Source organism: Pteropus medius, unplaced genomic scaffold, assembly GCF_902729225.1.
Source record: "Pteropus medius unplaced genomic scaffold, Ma_sr-lr_union100, whole genome shotgun sequence".
In the NCBI taxonomy this organism is placed as follows: domain Eukaryota; kingdom Metazoa; phylum Chordata; class Mammalia; order Chiroptera; family Pteropodidae; genus Pteropus; species Pteropus medius.
In genome coordinates, this window is record NW_024344378.1 from 46,804,870 (window position 1) to 46,830,219 (window position 25,350).

At 38.7% G+C, this 25,350-nt stretch overlaps 3 protein-coding genes and 1 pseudogene across 5 annotated transcripts in view; 1 reads left to right on the top strand and 3 right to left on the bottom strand.

Annotated features, from left to right (window-relative positions):
* FAM149B1 (family with sequence similarity 149 member B1) overlaps positions 1-15,925 on the top strand; it is a 60,287-nt gene extending 44,362 nt beyond the window's left edge. Inside the window, exons 8-14 of one of the 2 annotated variants that reach the window (XM_039872101.1) lie at positions 3,883-4,007; positions 5,612-5,718; positions 8,334-8,558; positions 9,986-10,109; positions 10,338-10,463; positions 13,233-13,311; positions 14,400-15,925. In XM_039872101.1, the coding sequence (XP_039728035.1) occupies positions 3,883-4,007; positions 5,612-5,718; positions 8,334-8,558; positions 9,986-10,109; positions 10,338-10,463; positions 13,233-13,311; positions 14,400-14,473 (860 nt within the window). In that variant the 3' untranslated portion in view covers positions 14,474-15,925. The remainder of the gene's footprint in view (positions 1-3,882; positions 4,008-5,611; positions 5,719-8,333; positions 8,559-9,985; positions 10,110-10,337; positions 10,464-13,232; positions 13,312-14,399) is intronic. The other variant, XM_039872102.1, reaches the window with a different exon arrangement.
* LOC120609891 (uncharacterized) lies at positions 7,190-7,311 on the bottom strand (annotated as a pseudogene).
* A 326-nt stretch (positions 15,926-16,251) lies between the features above and the next one.
* On the bottom strand, positions 16,252-20,988 carry DNAJC9 (DnaJ heat shock protein family (Hsp40) member C9). Of its 2 annotated transcripts, XM_039872105.1 has the most exons (5): positions 20,648-20,974; positions 20,356-20,496; positions 19,505-19,759; positions 17,584-17,670; positions 16,252-16,991 (listed from the first exon to the last, which is right to left on the bottom strand). In XM_039872105.1, the coding sequence occupies exons 1-5, from the start codon at positions 20,825-20,827 to the stop codon at positions 16,872-16,874; spliced, it is 783 nt and encodes a 260-aa protein (XP_039728039.1). In that variant the 5' UTR covers positions 20,828-20,974; the 3' UTR covers positions 16,252-16,871. The 2 variants fall into 2 exon arrangements, with proteins under 2 accessions (XP_039728039.1, XP_039728040.1); XM_039872106.1 differs by lacking the exon at positions 20,356-20,496 and having other exon boundaries at positions 20,648-20,988.
* A 298-nt stretch (positions 20,989-21,286) lies between these two features.
* MRPS16 (mitochondrial ribosomal protein S16) lies at positions 21,287-24,761 on the bottom strand. Its single transcript, XM_039872107.1, has 3 exons — positions 24,549-24,761; positions 23,821-24,081; positions 21,287-23,334 (listed from the first exon to the last, which is right to left on the bottom strand). Exons 1-3 carry the CDS (start codon positions 24,559-24,561, stop codon positions 23,201-23,203), a joined length of 408 nt encoding a protein of 135 aa, XP_039728041.1. The 5' UTR covers positions 24,562-24,761; the 3' UTR covers positions 21,287-23,200.
* Positions 24,762-25,350: the final 589 nt, after the last annotated feature.

The following is a 25,350-nucleotide window of genomic DNA, read 5'->3' on the forward strand; positions in this document are numbered from 1 at the left end:
TGATTGACATTCTCCTCATTCTGAGTTGTGTTTTCCTGCCTGGTAATCTTTGGGTGCTAGAAATTGTGAATTTTATCCTATTGGGGGTTGAATTTTTTTATTCGTATAAATTTTCCTGGTCTTTTTCTGGGATGCAGTTATTTGAAATAAGTTCTGTCCTTTCTGGTCTTGCTTTTATGATTCGTTAGGCAGGTCTGGAGCAATGCTCACTATAGAGCTAATTATTCCCCAGCTACTAAAGCAAGATCTTCCCAAGTACTCTGTCCAATTACCCATGAATTATGAGTTTTTCTAGTATGGCTGGTGGGAGCAGGGAATTTTTCTGATCTTGTATAAGCAGCAGGCACTGTTCCCTCTAATTCTTTCAGTTGGTTGTCTTTCCTAGCCTCAGGTATTTTTTCTCACACATGCACTGATCAGTAGTACTCTTTTGAGTACTAAAGTAACACCCTATCCTCTGCAGATATCCTGGGTTCTCTTTCTGTTCACTTTCCTCCTCTCTGGTACTGTCCTATGAACCCTAGCTCTCTTGGTCTCTCTGGACTCTCAAATCAGGGAGTCCACCAGGGTCTACCTCTGTTCTCCCTCTTTGTGTCACGTCTTGGAAACTCTTTCAAGGCAATCGTAGGGCTAGCCTCATTGGTTTACCATCTCATGATCTGATCTTTCATGACCCGATTTCCAGTCTCATGGATTTATTGTTTGAAGCAGGAGAGTAAAGCCAGTCTGTTATTCCATCTTGGCTGTAAGCAGAAGTCCAGCAAATTTTTTAAACTTTTTATTAAAGTATATCTATATAGAAAATCACAGAATAAGTTTATATCAAGTAAGCTTATTTTAGAAACATTTGTATGACGGAACATTACCAACACTTTAGAAGCCCTTCTCATGCTTTCTTTCAGTTACTAAACTACTTCCCTAAGAATAACCCTTTTCTGACATAACACCACAGAGTAATTGTACCTGTTTTAAAACTTTGTAAAAACACATTTGTATAGTATGTGCCCTTCACCTGGCTTTTAAACTCAATATCGTTAAATTCAAGTTTTGCTTGTAACAAGAGTTTATTTTCATTGTTATAGTTTTCAATTGTATATCACATTTTACTGTAGATAAACATTTGGGTAGTTTCCAGTTTGTTTGCCTACATACAGTGCAGTTATGAACATTCTTGTATGTGTCTTTTGGTAAACATATGTACTGGATACAGAAGAGCAGCATTGCTGGGTTATAGGATATGCTATTCCGATGTCAGTGAATACTGCCATAAATTTTTCCGAAGTGGCTGCACCTATTTACACTCTCACCAGTATTTTATGAGAATTCCAGTTGCTCTACGTTTTCCATAGTTGCTTCACACATCGGCCAGTTGATGCTGTGGTTTCTTTTTTAAAGCCACTCTTTTGTATATATGTAAGTTCTCTTTTTAAGCTGGTATTGGAGAACAGAACTAATATCCTTTTAAAAACTAACTGGTTTATATTAAGTGAGGTTAATTTTTTGGAGACAGAACAGGTGATAAAGTCCACAGTCAAACTTAGTAATAAATGCTGGAGATAAAGGAACTCCTTTAGTTTTCAGTATCAGCCACTGAGATATCAGAGAAAACATTGATTTTGCCTATCACAATTTACCAATGTTGGGCTGTGAATTAATATGCTTTCAGCTTATTTTTCTGTGCATATATAATTTACGTCATTTCATTGTCGCTGTGATTTTTAGAATTAAAGTCTTAAAACAAAGACACTGATCTTGAAATGGAGCTGCAGGATCTCTAACTGGTTTAGTGGGCTGATTGAAATTCCCTAAAACAGGGGTCAGCAAATTTTGTGCATAAAGAGCCAAGTAGTAAATACTTTAGTCTTTGCCAGCCATCCAGTCTCTGTTACAATTACTCAACTCTGCCCTTGAAAACTGCCATAAACAATATATAAATGAGTGGATATATCCATGTGCACTCTTATATACTTAGTATGTATGTTCACCAAAGACATATATAAGAAGGTGCATAACTACACTGCTGGAAGACATAAACTGGAAACTGCCCAAGTATCCCTCCAGTAGAATGTGATACGTTCTTACAACAGTGTTCTATACAACAAGAAAACACAAGCTACTGTTGAAAACACAGATGGTGGTAACAGGCATAAGGTTTCCCACTGGGGTGGTGAAAGTTATGGAATAGATAGTGGTGAAGGTTGCACAACACCATGCATGTACTTAATGCCACTCAACAGTATACTTTAAAATGGTTAAAATAGTAAATTTCATGTATATCTTGCTACAATAAGATTTTTTAAAACACCACATGACAACTTGTGGTATTTTAAGGTTTGTCAACTGTAACTGAGTAGTTTATAAAACTGAATGTAATAATTTATTTTATAACTTTTTTAACAACTCTTTTAACTTTTAATGAGACCAGTTTTAAAATCCAAAATATGGAATAATATTTAAAAATTATCTTTAACTCTAATTTGCTAATGGGAAAACAAACTTCACTAGACATTTTTGTCAAGAAAAGGTACACCTTCTCTGAATGAAGCAGTAATAAACAAGAAGATGAAGTGATTTAGAAACAATGACAACCGAGAGTTCATATTAGTTCTACTCAAAAACATGATTCCACATCTTGAATTCAGTTTGGGAGCCAAAATTGATGGTGAGAAGTGCTAAAATCCCAGGTTTTTGGAAATGCCAAAATCCGATATTTTGATTATGATTAATGAAGCTATGAACATTCTTGATCAGTCTTCTGGTACACATGTGCAAGAGTTCCTCTAGGGCCTACACCATCATGTGGAGTTGCTGGCTCATAGAGAAATGCGTCTTCAACTACGCTAGATAATCCCCAATTGCCCAAAGTGATTGTACCAGTTCTATATATCCACTAACAGTACACGAGTTCCTGTGCTCACAATCTCATCAATAGCTACTGATCTTTTGTCAATGTATAAAAGGGTGTTTCATTGTGGTTTTATTTCACCATTTAAAAAATTAAGGTATAATTTACATACAGCAAAATTCACCCTTTTTAGTGTACATATTTCCCACCTCCTTTCCTCTGGAATGAATTCAGGATGAATTCCTTAGATCTTTTTCTTCTAGTTCACTAAGTCTGTCTTCAGAAGGATCTAACATTATTAACTCTCTGCTGAGTTTTTTAGTAATTTTAGTTCTTTTGTAGTTTTCTTCTTTTACAAATCTACTTGGGTATTTTTATGTCTTACTCTTTAGTTATATTTTTAATTGCTTCATTTGTTTTACATTTCGAACCTGATCATTCCAATTTCGGAAGTCTTTGCTGACCTGATTATGTATTTCTGCTTGCTCTTTCTCAAGGTATTTTGTTTCCTCTTGGATCATGTGATTTTTAACAGTGGGTTTTAATCTTGTAACTTTATGTGGAAATTCTTTGAAGCCTAGATTAACAATCCGAAGGTTCCCCTAGGACTACATTGTTCATTGTAGTAGTTACTAGTCACGTGTGGCTATTAAATTTAACATTCTGTTCCTCAAGCAAACCAAATTTTAAGTGCTCTGTAGCCACATGTGGCTAGAGGCCACTATTTTGGACAATACATATGTAGAACATATCTATCAAGTGCAAATACTTTGTTGCACAAGCTTTGCTCTAGATATCTTTGCTTTTCCTTCTGCCAGGTACCAATAGGCATTGCCAGCCTGCTTTAAACGAAATTCTTGGTTTGAGGTATTTTGTTTGCTTGTTCGTTTTTGAATCATGCATGCTGTATGAAATTGGGCTGCTAATATGAGTGAAGCCTAGCTTGAGACCACGAGATCTGAGGGGAGATTTTTTTTTTTCACAATACTGTGGGTCTGAAGATATCCATGGATAATAGATTCTATTCCTTTGCTCAGATGATGAGAGTAATATTGCAATCACCAGATCAGCTTCACAAAGCCCCTGTGTGCTGAGTGAACCACAACCTTTGGTCTTACCTCGAGTGCCACAGTCTAAGGTGCTGTCCATCACCTCGAATCCGGTAAGCCCCACAGGGGAATATACTGAAGAACCTAGGACTATTCTTGCCAGAGGAAGTTTGCTCAGAGTTATTTGCCTTAGTTGTATTATTTATGACTCAATTTTTTTTTTCAGTAAAGTTACATGTTTATCACGATAATCTAGGGACTCTACGTGTTGACAAATTTCAGTTTAAAAAATTAATAGCAAATTATGGTTATTTTCAGTCAGCTCTTTTGAAAAGGCATCTATAAGCTGTGCAATCTAGAATCAACTGTGTGGTGAGCCTAACTCTGTTCTGGAATGAAGGATATAATGAAAAGAGGGACCAATTCTCAGATTTTTTATGGCCTTAACATTCTGCCCTTTCACTTTCTTTTTGACTCCTTCCTTTTTCTCTTACCTCTGCTTACCTAGTCTTTGTTTTTTAAATATTTGAATCTGTTGACTTTTTTGCCTTATGGAGGTTCAGCACTCATAACCCAGGTGTAAAAGGCAAACCAGAGAGAGGAGAAAGAGTCTTAATTAAGTCTATGAACAAGCATGAAGATGGCCATTTCTTACAGGTTGATGAGCCTGCCTGGTCTCTTCTCAGTGTAATGACTTATGTAGTGCCAGTTCTTACATGTTAATTTCCCAGTGTTATTTGTGACAAAAGAGTTGGAGGGTAGTGGGGAGGGAAAAAAAGAGAGAAAAAGGACTCTAATCCTTAGACCATACTCATCAACCCTGGATTTTACTACCAGATCTAGTATTTGCTTTGTTAATATAGTGGCCAGATATTGTGCAGCTGGACTTATAAATGAGCTATTTAAAATAAGGCCCATACCATATTGCATTAAAGGATGAACCAGGTGAACTAATGTTCCTTTGGTTGTAATAAAATACTTCTACATGTTGAACTGGTTTGGCTATGGTTTAAGAAAACTAAGTCCCAAACAGTTAAATGGCTGTGATTTTTAATAATAAAAAGAAGAAGTGTTAATCCAAACATTCTTCAGAGAAAGTAGGAGGAAAATGCATGGCAAAGGAGACGGCCAAACTGAAGGCTTGAGAGAAAAAAGAAACAGGACACTGAGGTGGTGATGTCAGTCCAAGTAAGAGTAAATCTTGCTAACATTTGAACAAATAAGATTAACACCTTCTAATAAGTCTTCAGAATTCAGGTTATCAGTGAGAGCTGACTACTCCAGCGGTAGTGGAGAAAGGATTAGTTTCTATAGAGTGGAGGACTACGTGAGATTGTTAGAGCTTACCCTTATTTTTCCATTTTTGTTCCATATTTGTTTTTTTCTTTTTAGATTTTCTTTTATAATGTAATGTAAGTAACAAAAATAATAAAGGTCCTCTCTCCTCTGTGACAGTGGCTGTTAAGTGCTTTCATCTAGATTGATCAGGCTTACCCCACCTGCTGTCACTTAGGAATAGAGAGGAAAGGACTATGACCCTGTCATCTTGACAGTGAACTTAGGGCCCCAGCTGGACTATTGGCCAAGATATTACAAAAGTTAAGGCATATGAGAAAAATGTATAAATGACCTAATTTGGAAATAACTTTTGGCAAAGTTGGACAACTAAGCAGGTATCTTCACCAACCAATGAGTAACGTCTTCTTTTAACATATAGATGAGTCTCTGTCAAGCAGCAAGTGGTCATCAGCCAAATGTGAATGGTCTCTTGGTTCATGGGATGCCTCTACAGCCAAGAAATCTCTCCCTAATGGACAAACTCCTGTAAGAAGTATAAAATTGTAAAAGACTATAGAGTTTACGTAGATCACTGAGAATAGGACAGTCAGTCAATCAACATGCACATATTGAATAGCGAACAAGCAGTCAGACACCTAGAAAGTAAAAGCATCTAAGGGAAATGGTCTTCAAGTTCAAGGAGCCAATAATATAACTAGAAAGAGAAGACACACACAGGTAGAAAGAGACCTAACCATACAGGGCATTTTTGTGACTGAATGCTAAGTGGAGGGCACCCAGAGTGAGTGCTATGGCAGCCCCAAAGAAGGGAGGCATTTTGCTGGGTAAGTATAGATTTTGAACTTGCCCTTGAAAGATGAGAGTTTGCATAAGCAGAGAAGAGCAGTAAGGCTATTTATTCTAGGTAGGAGAAATGGTGTGGGAAAAGGTTTGGAGATGGGAAAACACAAAATATGTAAAAGAGAAAAACCATTTTTGCTATAATAGGATAGGAGATAGGTCAGAACTTTAATACTTCTGACCAAAGATTATTGACAATCTTCTAGAATTAAATTAGGCCATGGTATGATTAGGGAAAAAGAAGAGACTATGAAATTGATGAAGGTTGGGACCAGACTGTGGAGGGTATTGAATGTCATGTTTTTGAGATCCATTCATGTTGTTGCATGTTACCTTCTCTTTTATTGCCAAGTAGCATTCTATTCTAAGAATATACAATTTGTTTATCCATTCTTCTATTAATGAATACTTGGGCTGTTTCTAGATAGGGGCAGTTAGTTATGCAGAAAGGCACTAAATATATTCTTGCACGGATCTTTTTTGTAGACCTATGGTCTCATTTTCTTGGGTCAATATCTAGAAGTGAAAATGCCATACAATTTTCCAAAGTAATTGCACCATTTTATACTCCCACCAGCAATGTATGAGTTTCAGTTGGGAAGCACATATATTTAAATCAGGAATTTGAAAGATAGATTTCACAGCAGAACAGAGACTGGATTGCAGCAGGAGGAACTGAAAGTAAGGAATCTAATGCAGGAGTTCAAGCATACGCTGCTAAGGGTCTACACTCAAGTTGTAGCAAATTAAATATATCTGGAGATATTGTAAAAGAAATCAAATTCTATAAAAAGAAAAGAATCAGTTACCTTGGAGATTTCACACTCAAGGGAAGCTTGTTTGGGAGAGGGGAAGATGAGTTTCGTTTGGGGTGTGTTGGGTTTACAGTGATGGGGCATCTTGTGGGAAATATGGGTCAGATTTGGCAGTTGATCTAGAAGTCACTTAGCTAGAGGTGGTAATTGAATCTAGAATTATGAATGAGTAGCTAGAGGACAAAATAATGTTGGCAAAGAGTAGCTAAGGCCTAAATCTTCTGTAATTATTTTTTTTCCCCTTTTTTGTTTAGGCGAGGCAACCCTTTGTTGACCTCACCGACTGCAAGGCCCTTATCAGTTTACAATCCCTTATGTTTATTTTTTTTTTAATTTTTTTACGCCTAGAGCACCTGTAGGTCTTCCTAGGTGGTCTCCCATCCAAGTACTAACCTGGCCCGACCCTGCTTAGCTTCTGAGATCAGATGGGATCGAGCATGTTCAGGGTGGCATGGCCGTAGACTAAACCTTCTGTAATTAGAAAGTATAGTATGTAAAGAAAATACATAACTGAATGGATAGGGAGGCTGGAAACCAAAAAGATCTCTTGTAATGCTCAAGGCTTAGTCCTATTTCCAGACGAGCACTTTCCCTTCAAAGTCCACCAAACACTGAGGAATATTTTGCACTAGAGGACAGTAATGTGTCCTGAAAGGTTGAAGAACTTGCTGAAAACCAAATAACACATGACAGAGCTTTATTCTTTCACTTTCCCATTTCATTGTGCAAGTGCTGCCTCTTAGGTGCCTTACAGTAGAGCCAAACGTCCTCTCATCTGCCTAAAAAACAAAACTCCTGAATCTGTAAGGCCGAATTTAAGCTGCTAAACTATTTGGACAAGGTATTTTATCAGAGTACTTACACCAAAGTGTTCTATTTCAGTTGCTTATGCAAATGAGGATCTACTGTGGTCCTTCTACCTTGGACAGCCCAAGGCTCTGGACCCTTTGCCTGCTCCCAGCTTTCCAAGGGACCCACACTCCTACCCTTGCAGGCTTCAAATAGCTCAGCATTTTAATCTCCACAGTGGGAGCCACATTGGTACCACATTACTCCCAAGCAGCAATATTTACCATTGTGTTGTTTTTCTGGTGACATTCCTTCAGCACAAAAGAATGCCTCAAATATGGTAGGAATCTCAGTCCCTGAGGTAAACTTTTGGGAAATATTTTGGAGGAGGTACCCTTCAGGTTAGCCTTCACTGGTAACTGAAGTGACTGTGATGGCAGGTGAATAAGGGACTTGGTTTCCTAAATCCCCATTCTAGCAAATTATGTGTATGCGTGAAGTGGTCTTTAAGAACACGTTCTCATACCTAAGTCAGATTACATAATTTTTAGAAACTAAGTTACTGATTGAATGGATTTTTACTTTTGTTTTCTACCTCGAATGTATTTTATAGTCTAAGGCTTTTTACTCTTTTGAGTCTTGTCTCTGGTATAGAGAAACCTTGATTTCACTGTGGGTTTCTGATTTGGCCACTAGAGATATTGATGACAAGCTACTTATGAGGCCCGGGTCCAGTACCATCCTTTCAACCCGAAATTGGGCAAATCGAGCCCTGGACCTTTGTACATCATCTCTGTCATATACAGTGCAGTCCACCAGGAGACGCAACCCCCCACCACGAACCCTTCATCCCATCAGTACAAGCCATTCACGCGCTGGAACACCAAGACCTGTGGAAGAAATCCTCAGAGGATCCCGAGTGTAGGTTTCAAAAGCAGAACTTCTGGAAGCTATTGTAAAACTAATGAAGACTTTTACATAGAGAACAAATTTAAATATAAGATCGAAATATATACCTATAAACTAATCATTGCTTATTTTTATGATAGATTAAAGACTGGTTTAAATCCACTACAGAAAAAAATGAGTTTAAACTTGAATTAAATTCAGGTACTGGGTCTTTCTGTTGATTTAACTAAAGATTTCTATTTCTACAAATAAAACGTTGGCTAGAATACTTCAGTCACACTTACCAAAGGAAAAAAAGATGTATGTATTTTATTAAACATTTTTCTTAGTAGGAACATGCTCAGTGAAATGCATCCCAAAATAGTAGTTAATTCTCCTTTAATATTTTTCTCTACCATTGGGAAATGCTTATTCCATTGACAATGAAAATGTCAGAGAAGTAGTTGCTTTATACTAAGAGAATATATATATTCCCTTAGCACTTCTTAGGAAATAACATTAAACATAGTATCTTCCATACTATGTGCAAAAAAATACCTAGAAGTCAATTTTTTAAATAAAATTATTTTATTAGTTGATTCACAAAACATCTTAGGATGGTTGATTTCTAACACTATGACCAAGGGTATGAGATAATAACGCCATGACTCTTTTGAATTCAGCTTCTATATTAAGTACATATCACTATACTTCTCTCCCAACATGTTATTTCTTGATTTTCATTTTTCAATTTGTTATAATTTATCCCAATAGACTAAGATGTCCAAAACCACCAAAAATCTTTGTCAGAACACCAGGGTTCACTATTTTATAATGTTGATGTAGCTACATCTATACTAATATGGCTTATAGATTCATTCGTTTAGAGGATAAATGGTCTTGATGTGTAATTAATCTCATCTCTTCTGACAGTTTATTTTTCAAAGTAGAAAAATAAGTTGCTTTGTTTTCTTCTGGGACATGAAAGTATCTTTCAGTTTCAATTACTGTCTTGGGTATGAGTCATACTGCAAACTGCTCCAAAGTCCATGGAAGAAAATGAAAGTTTAGGAACTTTACCTGGGAATTATAGTTATTAGTGAAATGGACAACCAGAATGCCTAGAACAGTAGAGAATTCCATTAGATATGAAATTACAAATCCATTTTTGGTAGAGAAGTGCAATACCAGATGGGGAAAACTGCTTTATTCCAGTTCTCTGTGAAAGGCCAATTCCTGCTGTGTGTCCAGGATGAACTTTCAACAAAAATTATAAAATACTCTGAAAAAACCCCAAACTCTTAATTTTCCAAAATCTTTTGAGAGCTCTTTTAAAAATTAGCTTAAAGCTTTCTGTGTGTGACATTAAACTCCTCTATCGTCATTTATTTGATTCTAATCAGTTTGCTTGTATCGTTATAACTTTGTTTTTGTGTCTTATTCTCTGATGGGACCTGCAGCCCAGTGGCGGCCGACTCACTCTCTTCTCCTTCACCAATGCCCCTGAGTCGAAATAATCTGCTGCCACCTATTGGCACAGCTGAAATGGAACACTTGAGCACTGTGGGATCACAAAGGCAAATGGTATGTCTTTCCATGTGCTTATAAAACTTCATGGACAGTAATTCTGTAGGATCTATGCTCTGGTCTTAATTTATATTTTGTTAAAAGTACATACAGAATTCTATTTTTGACAATGGAATTGGGGGTGCTTGGCCTGCAGTTACCATACCTGCTGGGGTAGATGTAGGACATGCACAGATCCCACTACAAATTGTTTTAACCGTTTCTGTAATTTTATCCCCTTCACAGAAAAGCCATGGCGATACCAATCGAGCTCGAAGTGCAGTGGTGGATGAACTTAACCATCAGCAGCCCCAGGAGAAGCTCCTTTTACCTGACTTTTTCTCCAGGCCCAACACAACTCAGTCATTTTTGGTAGAGTGACCTATTTCCTCTATGATCTTGACATTCAGGGGTCGGGGGGAAGGTGGGGGAGGAAAAAAAAATAGTTTGGTAGACTTAAGACTTTGCATAGTGGTTAATCAACTCTGAGAATAAAAGTTGAGGTTCTGAAAATAACAGTAATGTTGTAAGTACGTTTTGTTGAAATTCTAACTAGTCTCTGCCCCTAGTTCTTTTAACTTGTAGAAAGAATAAGGTAAAATGCAAATTAATCCTGAAACATCACTGGAGGCAAAAATGACAACGCGAAAGCTGTCCTACTTTGGGCACATGAGAAGGCAAGGGTCTTTGGAAAAGACAGTAATGCTGGGAAAAATTGAAAGCAGGAAAAGAGAAAGATAAAATATGAGATGAATTGACTCCATAATAAAAGCAATAGGCATGAGTCCACAGAGGCCGAGGAGGGCTACTGAGGACAGGACATTGTGGACATCACTCATTCACAGGGTCACCAGGAGTCAGAACTGACTCAGCGGCACCTAACATACAAAATGTCTTATACATAAATTACAAATTCTAAACAATTTAGATATTTCTGAGAATAAGCAAAAATAATAATAATAATACATAAATTACAAATTCTAAAAATTTAGATATTTCTGAGAATAAGCAAAAACCCCAGTGCATATCAGGTTAGCATAACTTCATTCTCTAATGCTGCTCTCATGGAGTTATACCAATAGTGGTGTCAGATTATAAAGTGGGTTGGCAGATGATCAATCTAAGACTTTTTCTCTTTTTTTGGTACATTTACCAGCCCCTTTACGTCTAAGCAAGATAGGAAACACCTGGTTAGGAGACTGGAGCTCATGCAATTGACTTTGCCCAATTGTAGGCCATGAGCTCAGCCCCACCTCATTTGCTTTGTGGCAAAAGGGCTTGGAGAGCCTGGAGAAGTGACTGGGGCTAAACCCTGTGCCCAGGAATCAGGGGCTGCACAACCTATATAAATTTTCAGGATGGTGGTGTTTGCAGCCCGCTTATCTCAACTCATAACCCTTGAAATGTTACAGCCTAAAGCACCACTCAATTTTTCCCCTACTAGAATAGCGCGAATTAATGAATGGCATACTATATTAGTTTCCTAGGGCTGGCGTAACAAATTACCACTAAGTGGCTTGAAACAATAGAAATTTATTCTTTGTTCCAGAGGCTAGAAGTCCAGAATCAAGGTGCTAGGAGACAGCCATGTTCCCTCTGCAGACTCTAGGGAAGAATTTTTTCTTGCCTCTTCCTAGCTTCTGGTGATTGCCAGCAATCCTTGGTATTCCCTGGCTTGCAGCTGCATCACTCCCATTTTGGCTTCTATCTTCACATGGCCTTAGCAAAGTTTGTGTCCAAATTTCCCTCTTACGGAAATACCAGTCATTGAATTTAGGACCCACCCTAATCCAGTATAACTTCATCTTAACTTGATTGCAACTGCATAGATACTATTTCCAAATAAAGCCACATTCACGGGTTCCAGACCTCAAGAGGCTTGATTTAGGGTGAGATTCACCCAAAACATGGTCAAAAAAAGAGAAAATGTGACCATTTGAGTCTTAGTGTGAACCGTAGAAAGTTTGAAAACCTTTATTAAATTTGTCTTCTCTTAATTTGATCTAGGACATTTGTTAAGCAGTGTTTGATGATATTCTATAGCTAGATTCTATATCGAATAATTATTTTTTGATTGCCTGAGTAAAAGTGAACACATGAAAATATTTCAAAGTTTCTTCTTTTTCAGTTTATAACAAAAGTAAAAATGTCTTACCATAGCCATTTCTCTCTCAATTTGCTGTCATGAAAAGGGAGATGAGCTAGTAGTCATTATAGCTAAGAGTACTAGAGCTGAGTCCTGGGCTTGGCACTGCCAAACTAGTACTCTGCGCCTTGGTGTTCTCATCTAAAACGGGAGTCGGCAAACTATGGTTCATGGACCATCTGGTTTACTACCTGCTTTTGTAAATAAAGTTTTATTAGGGAAGAGCCACCACACTCAATCATGTACTGTCTATGGCTGCTTTCCCAGTACAACAGCAGAGTTGAGAAGGTGCAACAATGGCAGTCTGAACCATAAAGCCTAAAATATTTACTCTCCTGGCCCTCTACAAATTACATTTGCTGATCTTTGATCAAAAACATGGGCTTCACCAGAAAAAAATTCCCGAAATCTCAATTCTAGTGCTCTGACAGGGAACTGAAAAGGATGTTTTTTATTCCAGAAATGCCAGCAAGACAGCATTGATAGCTTTTTAAAAATATATTTTGCATTTTAATATTTTAGTCATATCTTAAAATCTTTAAAATCCTTGAGGTGATTTTGAAATGTTTGAGTTTCATATTGAGAGTCACAAGTAGGGAGAAGTAGTCATGGGTGTTTCAGTGCTGCTGAAAGGCTGTCCTGCTGTTTTAAACAGTCAGCAGGCAACAGAAATCAGCCAAAATTCCCTTGGCAGTCAATTACAAATATTTAGAAATATTAAACCATACAGATTTATAAATGCTAAAATTTTCTTAAAGGCATATTAAAGTTGTAGAACTTGCAATTTTTATGTTAATAAAAGGCTTTGTGGGCCTCTGGCTTGGGATTTTTTCCTTGGCACATAACAGAGTGCACTCAGCCAACCTGGCCCTCAGATTGGCGGATGATACCATTTTCAGTGTTTTTTAATTTCCAGGTTTTCTCTTGTAAAACTACTAACATATTATCCTTCGGGAGATACTGCATTTTAAGAATTTGTCTCTTTTCTTTTTCAGCCGGACACACAGTATTGTCATTCATGTGCTGTTGAGTATCCTCATCAGGCCCGACCTAGTAGGGGATCTGCAGGGACAGGTGGGGCCATGACTCTTATTTTACTACTGTATGGATGTTAAGATCCTCCCTTTCTTATTTTTTTTCTATGCTTATTTTCCCTTTCTCCAGACTTCATTATGTTTTGTTTTCCTGCATCTTTGTAAGTCACTTTAAGTTCATTTTGGAAGATGGGATATAATAAAAAGATAGAAACCTCTCTTTGGGCTGAGCCAAAAAGTTCCAGATTTGTTTTCTCTTATTAAACTAACTTTTCACTCCTCTGACAAAGTAAACAGTACTTAAACTTCAGCCAAATAAGTCATATTCATAACATTCAAACATTGTTTTATTATTATGTAGGCAAAATCCATATTGCTATAAACTGTTTTAGTTAGTTAACCTGCTAGGCCAAGGTAAAACAAAAGAAATTCTAAAATGTCCAGATATGCTGAATCCAATTCTATCCCATTTAGTGTTTTGATTTCTAAGTTATATTCTATAGCTTCTATTTTCATAGGAGTGATGGAAGAAAATTATGGATATTTTAATTCTTCCTATAATGGTGGTCTTCCTATATGGTCTTCTCACTACCATCAGAATCATTCTTTCTCATTATGTTGTAGGTGAAATTTAAAAGTACTGAGCAGTTGATATGCTTCCTGTTAATAAGATTAATCAACAAATACATTAAAAAATAATCTGTCTCAAACCCATCTCTGTGGTCCAAGTGAATTCTCTTAGTTCACTTCCTAGCAGCAGTTTAGTAGTTTTTGAATGCTTTCACTGGATTCTGTTCTTGGAAGAGAAGCAATCCTTCCTCTAAGCTAGATATTACATTTGGCCATGTTGATGGTCAGGTGAAACTAGTGCAACATTTAGTGAAATGAAAGACATTTTAGTCCCTTTCAATTAGTGGGCTCTTCTCTAACACTAGGTTACTGCTTTCATCTTAATATTATTAGTTTTTACATAAAATATCTAAGGTTTTTTTATTGCCTTGGTAAATACATTCTACTACTTAGTCCCAGTCTCCAAATTTATTGGAGGAAAAAGCCCTTAGGTAAGAATTTGAGATTACCAAATATAGACTATTAATGTGACTCTATAATGTCATCTTTGTCTGACAGGTCCTCAGTTACATGGGTCTACAAAATCTCAAAACAGAGGTGGACCAGTCTCTAGAACCAGGCAGGGACCATAGGGCAAGAATCTGCTTCAGGCTGCAGGGGACATATGGGAAGATTTGATGAATCAGTGTTCACTCATCGTGTGATGCAGAGCTTATATACAAGAGACAACCTGAAACCATCTTCACGAAGAGTTATTCTGGTACAACTGACTGAGAAGAAAAGAGTATCTGCCAAAGATTACATGGGTACTGTTTCTATCTCCAGTTACTGTTTTCTTTCAGCATAAGTGAACCTATTCCAATGGACAGTAAAGTTTGTACCCAAAGATTTAACAAATGAATAATTACCCCCAAATCACTGCTCATGTTGTCTGTTAACAATGATCAGTTCAATCATTATGTGATTCTATGAGACTATACATACACAAAAAGCAGCAAATGATTATTTGATAACATTATCACTGGCTTTCGAATACTTCTGCTTGTATTAATATATGGAGAGTTGTACTCAGTTTTAACTCATTTTTAAGAGATAGTGCTGTTAAAAATCTGAGGTACTCATCAAACAGATGTCATTCCTAAAGCTTTCTCTTTAGATATTTAATCACACAGGCAGATAAAGTGGAAGGTGTAACTAAAAACATAAATGTTGAACACTGGTGTAAAGTAACATGTAAAATCATGCATATATTTATTTCGGCTGTGCCAGCTCAACTTCACAATGCCTGCTTGATATCAGGTTATGCTTCTTTTTTTTCTTAAAGTACTTTTTTAGTGGTCATATTTTTTTTACAAATATTAAACTCAACTTGCCAGTTTTCTTCTGCAGTTCTAAGTCAATTAAAAAATTTATAGAATCTTTCTACTAAGAAAGCAGAAAGCAATTCTTATTGCCAGATGCAATTCCTTAAAATTTCAGAAACCCAAAACCCTAGTTCAGTATAAACACATCCTAAGAGCAGAAGTAGAGAACTGTGGTGTTCTTCTGATTTTACCTTGGATCTTTTCCTGAGTGTACTCATGAATGCAGCAATGGTTTTAACTATGGCTTAAATTTATTTAAATTTCATTGAACTTTAATTCTGATGATCATACCAGTTTTAGATCTTATTGTTAATCTTTAGAGTAGATAAATTCAAATGATCATAAATTGGGGTAATTTTCTATTATACTAGTGTGCTAATGCTATCATATGAAGACAGATGCTTCAAGCAACCTGCATTAAATTATATTTTTAATACAATTGAAGAGTATTTTTTAACCTGTTTGTAATCACAAACTGAAAACGTGTCACATGCTTACCTCACATAAATTGATACATAAAGCTTAGTAACAGAAGGCTTCTTTTATGCATATGGTATTGACTATATTAGCCTACAAATCAGATTTTAAATTGAACAGTCCCTACAAAACTTTCATATATTGTAATAAATACATACCAATTCAACTAAATGTTAAAGTGAAAATATATGTACTATTCTCAGAAATCAATGCCATGTGTGCACAATAAAAAAAACCACTGGATCAAGATGGCTTGCCTTTAAAAGTTAGAGTTAAGAGTCGGAAAGTGCCTCTAAGAAGTCATTTACCCAAAATCCATCAGCCCTTTCATAAATGAGAAAACAAGTTCCAACAAGTTCAGTGACCTGCTTAATGACATTCAGGCAGTATTACAACATCTCTTTATGCTACTTAAACTGGGCTAACTCCTGTAATGCTGACTAGGACTTTTCTTCTCTTCTCTAAACACCATTCGTATTTTTTCTAGATCATATTTTAAATGATCACTGGGCTATTTTTATTATTAAATTTTACAAATGAAGTATACCAATGATAATTTAAAACTTATCATTTTTTTACTTGTTTATTTAATCATGTGTAAGTCTTATAAAGATGCCTGAAGTAATGTGAACACCTGTTTATTTTGTACTTCAAGCAAAGAGTACAGAGCCTAGTTGAGTAAAACAAAAAGGACAGAGGGTATATTTGAGAATATTAAGACTAAAAGCAAACTGTCAAGTATTTGGAAGACAGATGTCCAGCCAGTGTTTTGAAGGCATTCTAACTAGGTACAGTACCTGTCCTAATAAACATGCACATCACTCTGAATACTCTGCAGCTCACTCCTGTGTGGCAAAATGACAACTGGTAAAGGACAGACCAGCATTCTAGATAAGAGTTTCTTGTACAGAAGATCCACAGAAAGAAGTGCTGTCTGGAAGTATACCAACCTCCTCCTCTTCCCTCAATTATCACCACCAAATTCTTTCCTTTGAGGACTTCACAGAAAGTTGGAATTTCTAGAATATACTAAGATCAGGTTGAGAGATTCTGGGTTACATAATAATAATTTAAGCAGTAAAGACAACTCTTCTCAAGGGTTGGATTAACTTTTGTCTTCAAATCTTGACTGTACCTTGCCTATAATGGCACCAATTAATACCTAACGACTTTTGAAGAGAAAGTTTCATTATTTCTTTTCTTTCTTGAGAGCTGTTTTTTTCCCTCCTCGTTTGGAAGGCTTGCAGTACTTTGCTTCCATCTGAGCCAGAAAATTGTCCATTTCCTTTTGTCGATCCTTTTGTCTGCTCTGTTTGAGAGTTAAAACACAAGCTTTCAAAACGCAAGACTATCCACAGAGACAAAAGTACTTAGTCGTTGCCAGGGGCTGATGGGAAGGGAGAATGGGGAGCTGACTGCTAATGGGTAAGGGGTTTCTTTTTAGGGTAATGAAATGTTCTGGAATCAGATAATGCTGATGGTTGTACAACTTGATGAATATACCAAAAACCAATGAATTGTACACTTTAAAAAGATGAATATACGGTACGTGAATTATGTCTTAAAACAGGGGCCCCCAACTAGTACTGGTGCATGGCCTGTTAGGAACCGGGCTGCACAACAGGAGGTGAGCAATGTGTGAGCCAGCGAAGTTTCGTCTGTATTTGCAGCCGCTCCCCAGCGCTAGCATCACCGCCTCAGTTCCACCTCAGATGACCAGGCATTAGATTCTCATAGGAGCACTGTTCCCTGGTGCCAAAAAGGTTGGGGACCACTGTCTTAAACAAACAAACACACACAAAAACCCCACGACACTATACACATACTTCAAAGAAAACATTAGCAGTAAGAATCAGAACATGAAAGAAATGGCGGCAACCTTCACAGTGTGCCAAGTTTACCTGAATGACTGCTTTCAAGTTATCTACTCCTTCATCAAGTCCCAACTCCTTCCTGCTCATTTCTGCTTCTTTAGCCTCTTCCTGCGCCTAAACGAGAAACTCATATGAGACTCCATGGCAACCTAGCAAATGATAAAAATACACCCTCTTTGCCAAAACCAAATCTATGACAAGACCCTTTCAATTTGAGGATTATACAGATAAAAAGGATAAAATTACACAAATATGTCATTTATTAAAAAGCAAAATTGCTGAATGCAAGCAATATATCCTCTGATTCCAATAAGCATTTCCGAGTTTTTGCCATTACTACTTGCTAGGGGTAGCACATTGTTTGGTATTAATAAACCACGTGGTAAGAGGAAAAAAAAATAAAATGCAAGGGAAGTTAAGAAAGGTCACAACCAAAGATGCTCTCAAAAATATTTCCAGGACAGAGGCACCTCAGATTCCTCCTCTGGAAACCCAATTTACTACAGGTGACTAGTGGCAGCCTTGAAAGCAACCCTGGTTTAAAATTCCCCCTAAGTAATCAGAATAAACACTAGCAAATTCAGTTTTAACCTTTCTTTACCCGACTTCAAAGCCGCCTTCTTTTGCCAAATTTTCCTAGAGCACTGATGCCAAAATACCACAAGGATACCTTGGGAAAGGTAAGTTCGTTTTATTCTTTCAGGGCAACAATTAAGACTATTAAAAGGCCCCAACCCTCAGTGAATTTTCTAAATAGCAGTAAATACTATTAATACTGGGAACGATAACACATTAGAACCTTGTCATTCCAATAAAGACATAAAGTTTCCAGTGTCTACAGACTTGTTTCCAATTGCTTTGTTTTAATACTCTATCCCCCTCCCTAAGTTTGCTAAAATCTCTTTCCCAAAACTCTAGGAAAGTTTCTCAAGCTAATATCCAAATACTGAATACAGCTGTGCTCAGCTTCACCTGAGAAAATGATTACTGACTTAAACTGTCAGTTTGAATCTAATCAGATGTAGCTTATGAATCAAAATGATGATCCTGATACATTCCACTTCTCTCAACTCAACACACATGTCAGCTTTCCCTTCCATGCATCTTATATCTAAAAGCTGTAGAGCTACCTCCACTCCCAGTTCAGCCATATAAAATAAGGTATTCACCTCAGGTACCAATCAAAGGTCTAAAATCTTACACCATCCGCTCTCCATGGAGCTCCCATTATGAAAGCCAGGTTGAGGCAATGGTTACTTCAGTACCAGTAACCATTGATCAGAGGCACAGATGTTTGCTACTTTGAATCTACTTCCTCCCAGAACCCCAGCTGTCCCTAAGCTCCTATCTCCTGTCATCATCCTTATCCCAACCAACTCCATAGTTTAATATGCATGTAAAGGGCATACAGACTTCAATCCTGATTCTCCACAAAAGTTTTCCCTCAAAGTGTATTTTAAAAGACACAATTAAAATAAACTAAATAGTTTGTTTAAAAAATGTGTAATCTGGGCCCAACTCAAGAAACTGGGCAAGAGCAAAGTAACCTGTAATACCAAGACACAGCTTTTTTAAAAAAGTCTCTCGCACCTTCTCCTCACCCCTTAACCATGTGAGAACCATTGTCTAGCCTATGTATCTCGACTACATTACTGTCTCCTGAGAAATGCCTCAGGAATTGGCCCATATGAAGGATATTTCAGTGTTACTTGAAAATGATATTAGTTAAATAATCTACACAGACAAATCCTCTTGAGCACAACATACTAAGAAAAATAAAGTTTCTCTTGATGAGCGTATGCTCATTTTATTAGATGAGAACTACATAGCAAATTAATCTTTCTCCTTATTTCAGCAGTCTTATCTATATTTCCATTATTGCAAATATCCTCAAATTCTTTTTGGAAGCATTCAAGATATAAGTAATAAATAGCATTCAAAATCTTACCCTCCTTTTCCTTGCATTCATCTTTTGCTTCGATTCTTTGACAAAGGCATTATATGACGGGACCTCTCCGGCATCGATGGCCTGCTGAAGAATATTCCTTATCCTGGGTTCTTCTGTATACTGTACACACAGCACAGACTCCATGATCTGATCCATGTCCCCCTTGAAGTCCAGATAGGCCTGTTTAACATCAGCCAGCTCTTCTTCAGAACCTTTGTATGTCTTTTCAAAAGCTTGAATGTCTTCTAAAGATATCTAAATAAACAAGAGATATATGCTTTAACTTTGATAATTTTAAATAAAATGTATACTAGTAAAACTAGACTTAGGCGTTGAAATATTTCTTCCCAAATACAACAGGTGCTTGAGTTGAAATAGTTGCAAGAAATCAACGTTTCTATGCCAAAGCTTTTCCAGAGTTCTCCCTAGTCCAACCTTCACAACTGCTAACCACAGACCAGGAAAATTTAAGTGGAGTTTCCAAAGATGGGAAGGGACCCAGAAAAACACTCAGGACTTACATTTGGATATGTAAAATATAGCACATGTTGTAAAAAATTAAATCCCCTCTTTTCACTACAATCACTCTAAATCAATAGGTAATTAAAGACTCATTTCAATAAGTATGTGTGAACATACGAAAACACATGGTTCAACCTAAGGTTTAAATTATTTTTCTTCAAAGATTACAGTATATTATCTCCTGAGAAACGCCAGTGTTATTTATATTTCGAGACTAAACAGAAATTCCTCATTCCTACAAAGCACAAAATGCGAGACTTTAGAGGCATTCAATAAACGTTTATTGACTGAATGATAATAGTCACAAAGAAGTCTCCGGAGTCCTCTACCTTTTTAAAGAGTAACCTCCAATACGTTTCCCAGTCTCGATCTTGATTGAGCACATCAGAATCCTCGTCCACCGTTCCCTGCTCATCGTACACTGCTCTCTGCTCTTTGTCACTCAAAACAGAATAGACTTTCCCGAGGATCTGCGAGGGAAAGAGCCTGCAAGTCACTCCTGCCCCTCTCACAGAAACCGCACCGCGAGAAATAAAGATTAGAAAACGCCAGGTTCCGCGCACTCAACCCGGGCGAGGCCAATCAGAAGCCCAGGCGTAGGCGGCGTGGGCACTCGCGTACCTGGAAGCGGCGGGTGGCGTCCTCCTTGCCGCTCTCGCCCACCCGGTCCGGGTGTACCTGCAGGGACACCTTGTGGTAGCCGCGTCGGACCTCGCCGTCCGAGGCCTCACGCCGCACACCCAACACTTGGTAAAGGTCGGCTGTGCCGAACACTTCCTCGCACAGCTCCAGCAGCCCCATGGCTGGCAGAGGTGCGGAGCTGAAGACGGACTCCACGAAAAAAGCGGACCTCAGGGACACTGGCTAGAAGTCCGAACTGCTTCCCTTTTCCCGCGCAAAAAACCCGAGGCGCCTGCGTCACAATAGTCGCGGCCACGACGCCGCACTTTACGGCGGCTGCAAAGTGGGGCGTGGAAAAGCTAGCGTCTGCCAGGGTTGAAGTCGAGTAGAGCGAGCAGTGGTGCGGGAGCCTCCTTCGGCCGGGAACGGAACTAGTCCGGTAGCCTCCACGCCCCACCCCCCCTCCAGGCTCTCCTCCGCGTACTGGGGAACTCTGGCGTCTCGCTTCTCCTCCATGTCCCAGCGCAGAACCTTTTTCAGTAATACATGGAATGTCCATATTAGGCTGAACCTATACATTGCTTTTTTTTTTTTTAAAGTAAAAACAGCAGCATAACATCGACATTTGGCAATTTCACGTGGTTCATATACATGTTTATTTCCAAAGAACATTGGTTAAATAGATTTGTTCTTTCTCAGAGATGATCCTGATGAGAGGACATAGAGCTCTAAGGCCCAAATAATTTTGCAACCTACGGGGTGGGTCTGCTGGTAGGTTCTTTCCCCTGAGCCCTACCAGAAAAAAAATATATTAAACAAAAAGCACAAAACACCGGTCTTTAAAAAAAATTTTATCTGATAAGATTCGTAGGTTTGACATTTATTACAGAATCACGCCTATTCACCTCCTGAATCACCTTCAACCTTCATCTTAATAATATATGCTGCCAAAGCAAAAGTTGTTTGTTACTGTTGTTAATGCTTTCTAAAGTGTAGAGATGAATTTTGAGTATGTTAGATTTGAAGGTGGTAGCAGGACAGGCTGATGTAATCATCCAAGACATAGTGAGACTAGAGAAAACTTTGGAAATCAGGGAAAGGATGAGCTCACAAAGGAAAATAAGTGTATACAGATCTTGGACAAAGGACAGAGAAGGTGACAAAGTGAATACCTAAGTTAGCAGAAACTCAGTACCTCAAAATAATACCTTACCTTAACCTATTTCACATCAGTTCCCCTCACTGATCAATACTTTTCAGAATCACATTCTCTCCTGCTCTACCAATTAAAGCTTCTCCCAAGACCTAAACTCTCCAGGGTAGTATCTTTTAAATTTACAGAGTTCTTGTTTTCAAATTATTTTGCTTTCCCATATCCAGGATCAAACCCAAGTAAAGTCAGTTCCTCTCTGCCTGCAGTGCCTTCAAAGTCCCACAAAGAAAGGGAGGCCAATCAGTAACAACCCTGGTGGAGCCTTGATAACACCCAGAATTTGAGGTGGCTGCTCACTGTTCTCGGAATATAAAACCCAGAGAATAAAATAAGTTGGTATATTGATAGGGCTTTAGAATCACCTCTATAAATCTACATCCTAGCCTTATGCCAGAATTTGAAATCTGTATTATCTACAGTGTACATTAAAACCACCTAATCCATGCCTGTGATTATAATATCCTGAGGTTAGGGTGAAGCAGATAATGGGATTTTTTTTTTTTGCACAGTCATTTATATTACCTAATTCATGATACCTAAACCCAATTCTATCATTGACTTTTTAAGTGGACATTTGAAAAGCCCTTCACACTTGCTCATTTCCCCGCCCAGCTACAGATAATACATGTTGAAAAGGGCTCTCCAGGTAGGCATATTGGGATCTAAATTTTAGCTTTGCCAACATTAAAACTGTGGCCATGGGCAAGTTCTCACCTCTGAACTTGAGCTTACTGGTCTATAAAATGGAAATAATCCTACCTGTTTTCATGATACCTTATGTCTCACAAATAACCTTGCATGTAAAGGGCCTAGATGTACAAAGGTACTTTACAATATTAGCTTTCTTCCAGTTTCTATTCTTAAAAATAGACCATTACAGCCCCCAAAACTCATAACTAATCTATCTTTGTAAATTATGTTATGCAAGGCAATATAAATCTGCAATTACAAATATAACAAAGTAATTGTGTTCTTGAACTGGTGCGATGACCCTAAATGATTAAGGAAGGAATTACTTGGATGGGTCATGGTTAGTGGCTTTGAAGCACAGAAGTCTTGGAAGGCAGCAGACTGTAAAGCTGTCCAACCTAAAAGTCCAACCCATCCCACAGCCACTGTGTTTTTCCAGATGAAGGCTAAAATAGCTAATTAGTACCTACACCCAGCTCTGTAATCGATAAGAACAAATTTTTCCCAGGGCCCTGCTCAGGCCAGGCCAAAAGAGCATGAGTAACATAGAAAATTCCATTTATTGACCTCTAAGTCTAACAAAACTATAAACTCTGCACAAGTGTTTTAAGAGGACTTTGACCTTGTCTCCACTGCTATGCTCATTGAAGTCAGCTTGCTTTTGTTTCTGCAGCCTCTGTATCTGTTTTCTGAGATGCTAAGAGGATCTCACATGCCCGTTTCCGTCGCAGTCTCTCAGCATTTGTGATCATCATGGGATGCAGGGGGAAAAAGCCAGAAAGACCTAAAAGCAATAGGGTTTTCATTCATTATAACACAGTACAAGCAAATGTTTCTTGGGGATCTCAGCCTCACAGAACTGAAGTTTAACAGAGACCTGACGTATAGAATGGATTTAAAACATGCTCTTCACTTTCCATACTGTTACCTCTTCCCCCAACTCCCTCCCCTCCATTTACTACAAGACGACAATTGATGTTGTCAACCTTCTAACAATATTTCCCTTACTAGAAAAAAAGATAAACTGACAGACAGCCATTCAAGACACACTATTCCCATTTTTAGCATAAAATCTCTTCCCCCAAAAAGGCTCATAAAGGAGTCCACAAAAGGGGTCTCCAGATTCAAAATGGCAATTAGATCACAACTTCACTTCTCACTCCAGTCCCGAGCAGCCTAGAAGTAATAAAAATCATTCTTAATTCCCATCACCCTGGAACTGACTTCAATTTAAAATCCCCTCAATGAGGTATGGCTAGAGCCGAGTTACCCAGCAGCTTTTCCACAGGTTTAGAGAGGTGGGCCCCACAGCCAATCCAATGCCGGATACGGTCCAGGTTGAGAGCAACGAGTTTCTCTCCATGAGTGTTAGGCAGTGGATCATAGGAGCCAAGCTGCTCCACAAAACGGCAATCCCTGGGACACTTGTTGTGAGCAGCAACGATGCGATAGAAAGGCCGGTTGGTACAGCCACTTAGGGCAAGACGGATGGTTAAGTGGCCTCGTTGGTAGGACTTGCAGAGGACAGTAGCTGCAGAGAAATAAGTGGTTCAGACAAAAGAATCGAGGACACAAAATGGACAAAGTGAGGTAGATGAAACAATCCCTTTCCTCCAGAGAAATGTCCTTACTTCCAACTAAGTCTTGTCAATCTGGCTTAGATACCTTCGTCTTTGTTAAATTCCTCTTATGCGCTCCAGTTAGAAATGGCTTCCTCTTCATCTCCCAATACACTCAGCACAAGCCTGCCATTTACTAGTTCTGTGATCAGGTCACAGCCTCAGCTGTCTTCAGCGATAAAATGAATGCCATTTATCTCATAGGCTTTCAAGGTGGATTAAGTGAGAAAAACTGAAGGGAGACTAAACGTAAGGCACTGTGGCTGTTTCAAGTTTGGGTTGCCTCCACCTGGCCTAGGAAAGCGCTGCTCCGCACGGTCCCATGTCCCCCTAGTTCCCGTGACAGCCTGGAAGGTCTGTCAGGGCCCCTCTCACTCACTGAGGTGAACCATGGTGTAGCCGGCGTGCGCCAAGGCCTGTTACCACTTGCGGCGCCGCAGAGAGTCCCGCCGCCCGCAAGGATCGCCTCGCGCGGGATGGAGGACGGACGCGGAGGGTCAACGATGCCGAAACGGGACCCTGACTCGACCGCGAGCCAAGACCAAGGTCCTCCGAGCTGGAAGAAAATCGCCTACTAGCCCCGCCCCTTCCATTTTCCGCACTCCATTTCCCACAATGCAACACGGTGAACCCTAACGTACCTTACCTAAACTGCCGCAAAACAGACGCGTTAGTGTTTGTGTATGCCAGAGGTAGCCGTGCAGGCCGAACCCTGGGAGTGCTTCCGCCCTTTATTAGCCTGTCAGTCCGTGGTGGAGTGAGGAGTATTGGGAAGCGTCGAACTGCTCCACAAATCCATCCTTTCAGCAAATGTTTTTTGAGTACCTATTAGGCCAACGCGCAGTGCTGAGAACGCAGAGATGAAAGGGCCCTGTCGCTGCCTGCAGGAAGCTCACAGTGTGGTAGGGAGACGGTGAGGTTACACCAGAGTAACTAGGGGTGGTCAGTACACAGTCCTGGGGAAGCAGAGGAGAAGCCGAACCTGATATTTCCTTGGTGCCTCCGGAAGACTTCATAAAGGAGATATAGTTAGGGCCGACTGGAAAAGGGCTACAAATGATAATAGAGTTTCCTAATATGTCTCCTGTTCTCTCCACCTCCTCCTCTGAAAAATAAGGAGGGGGAGCCTTATTCCTAGTTTTGCTGTGCAGTGATCTAGGACGACAGGGGTTCCTTGTCAT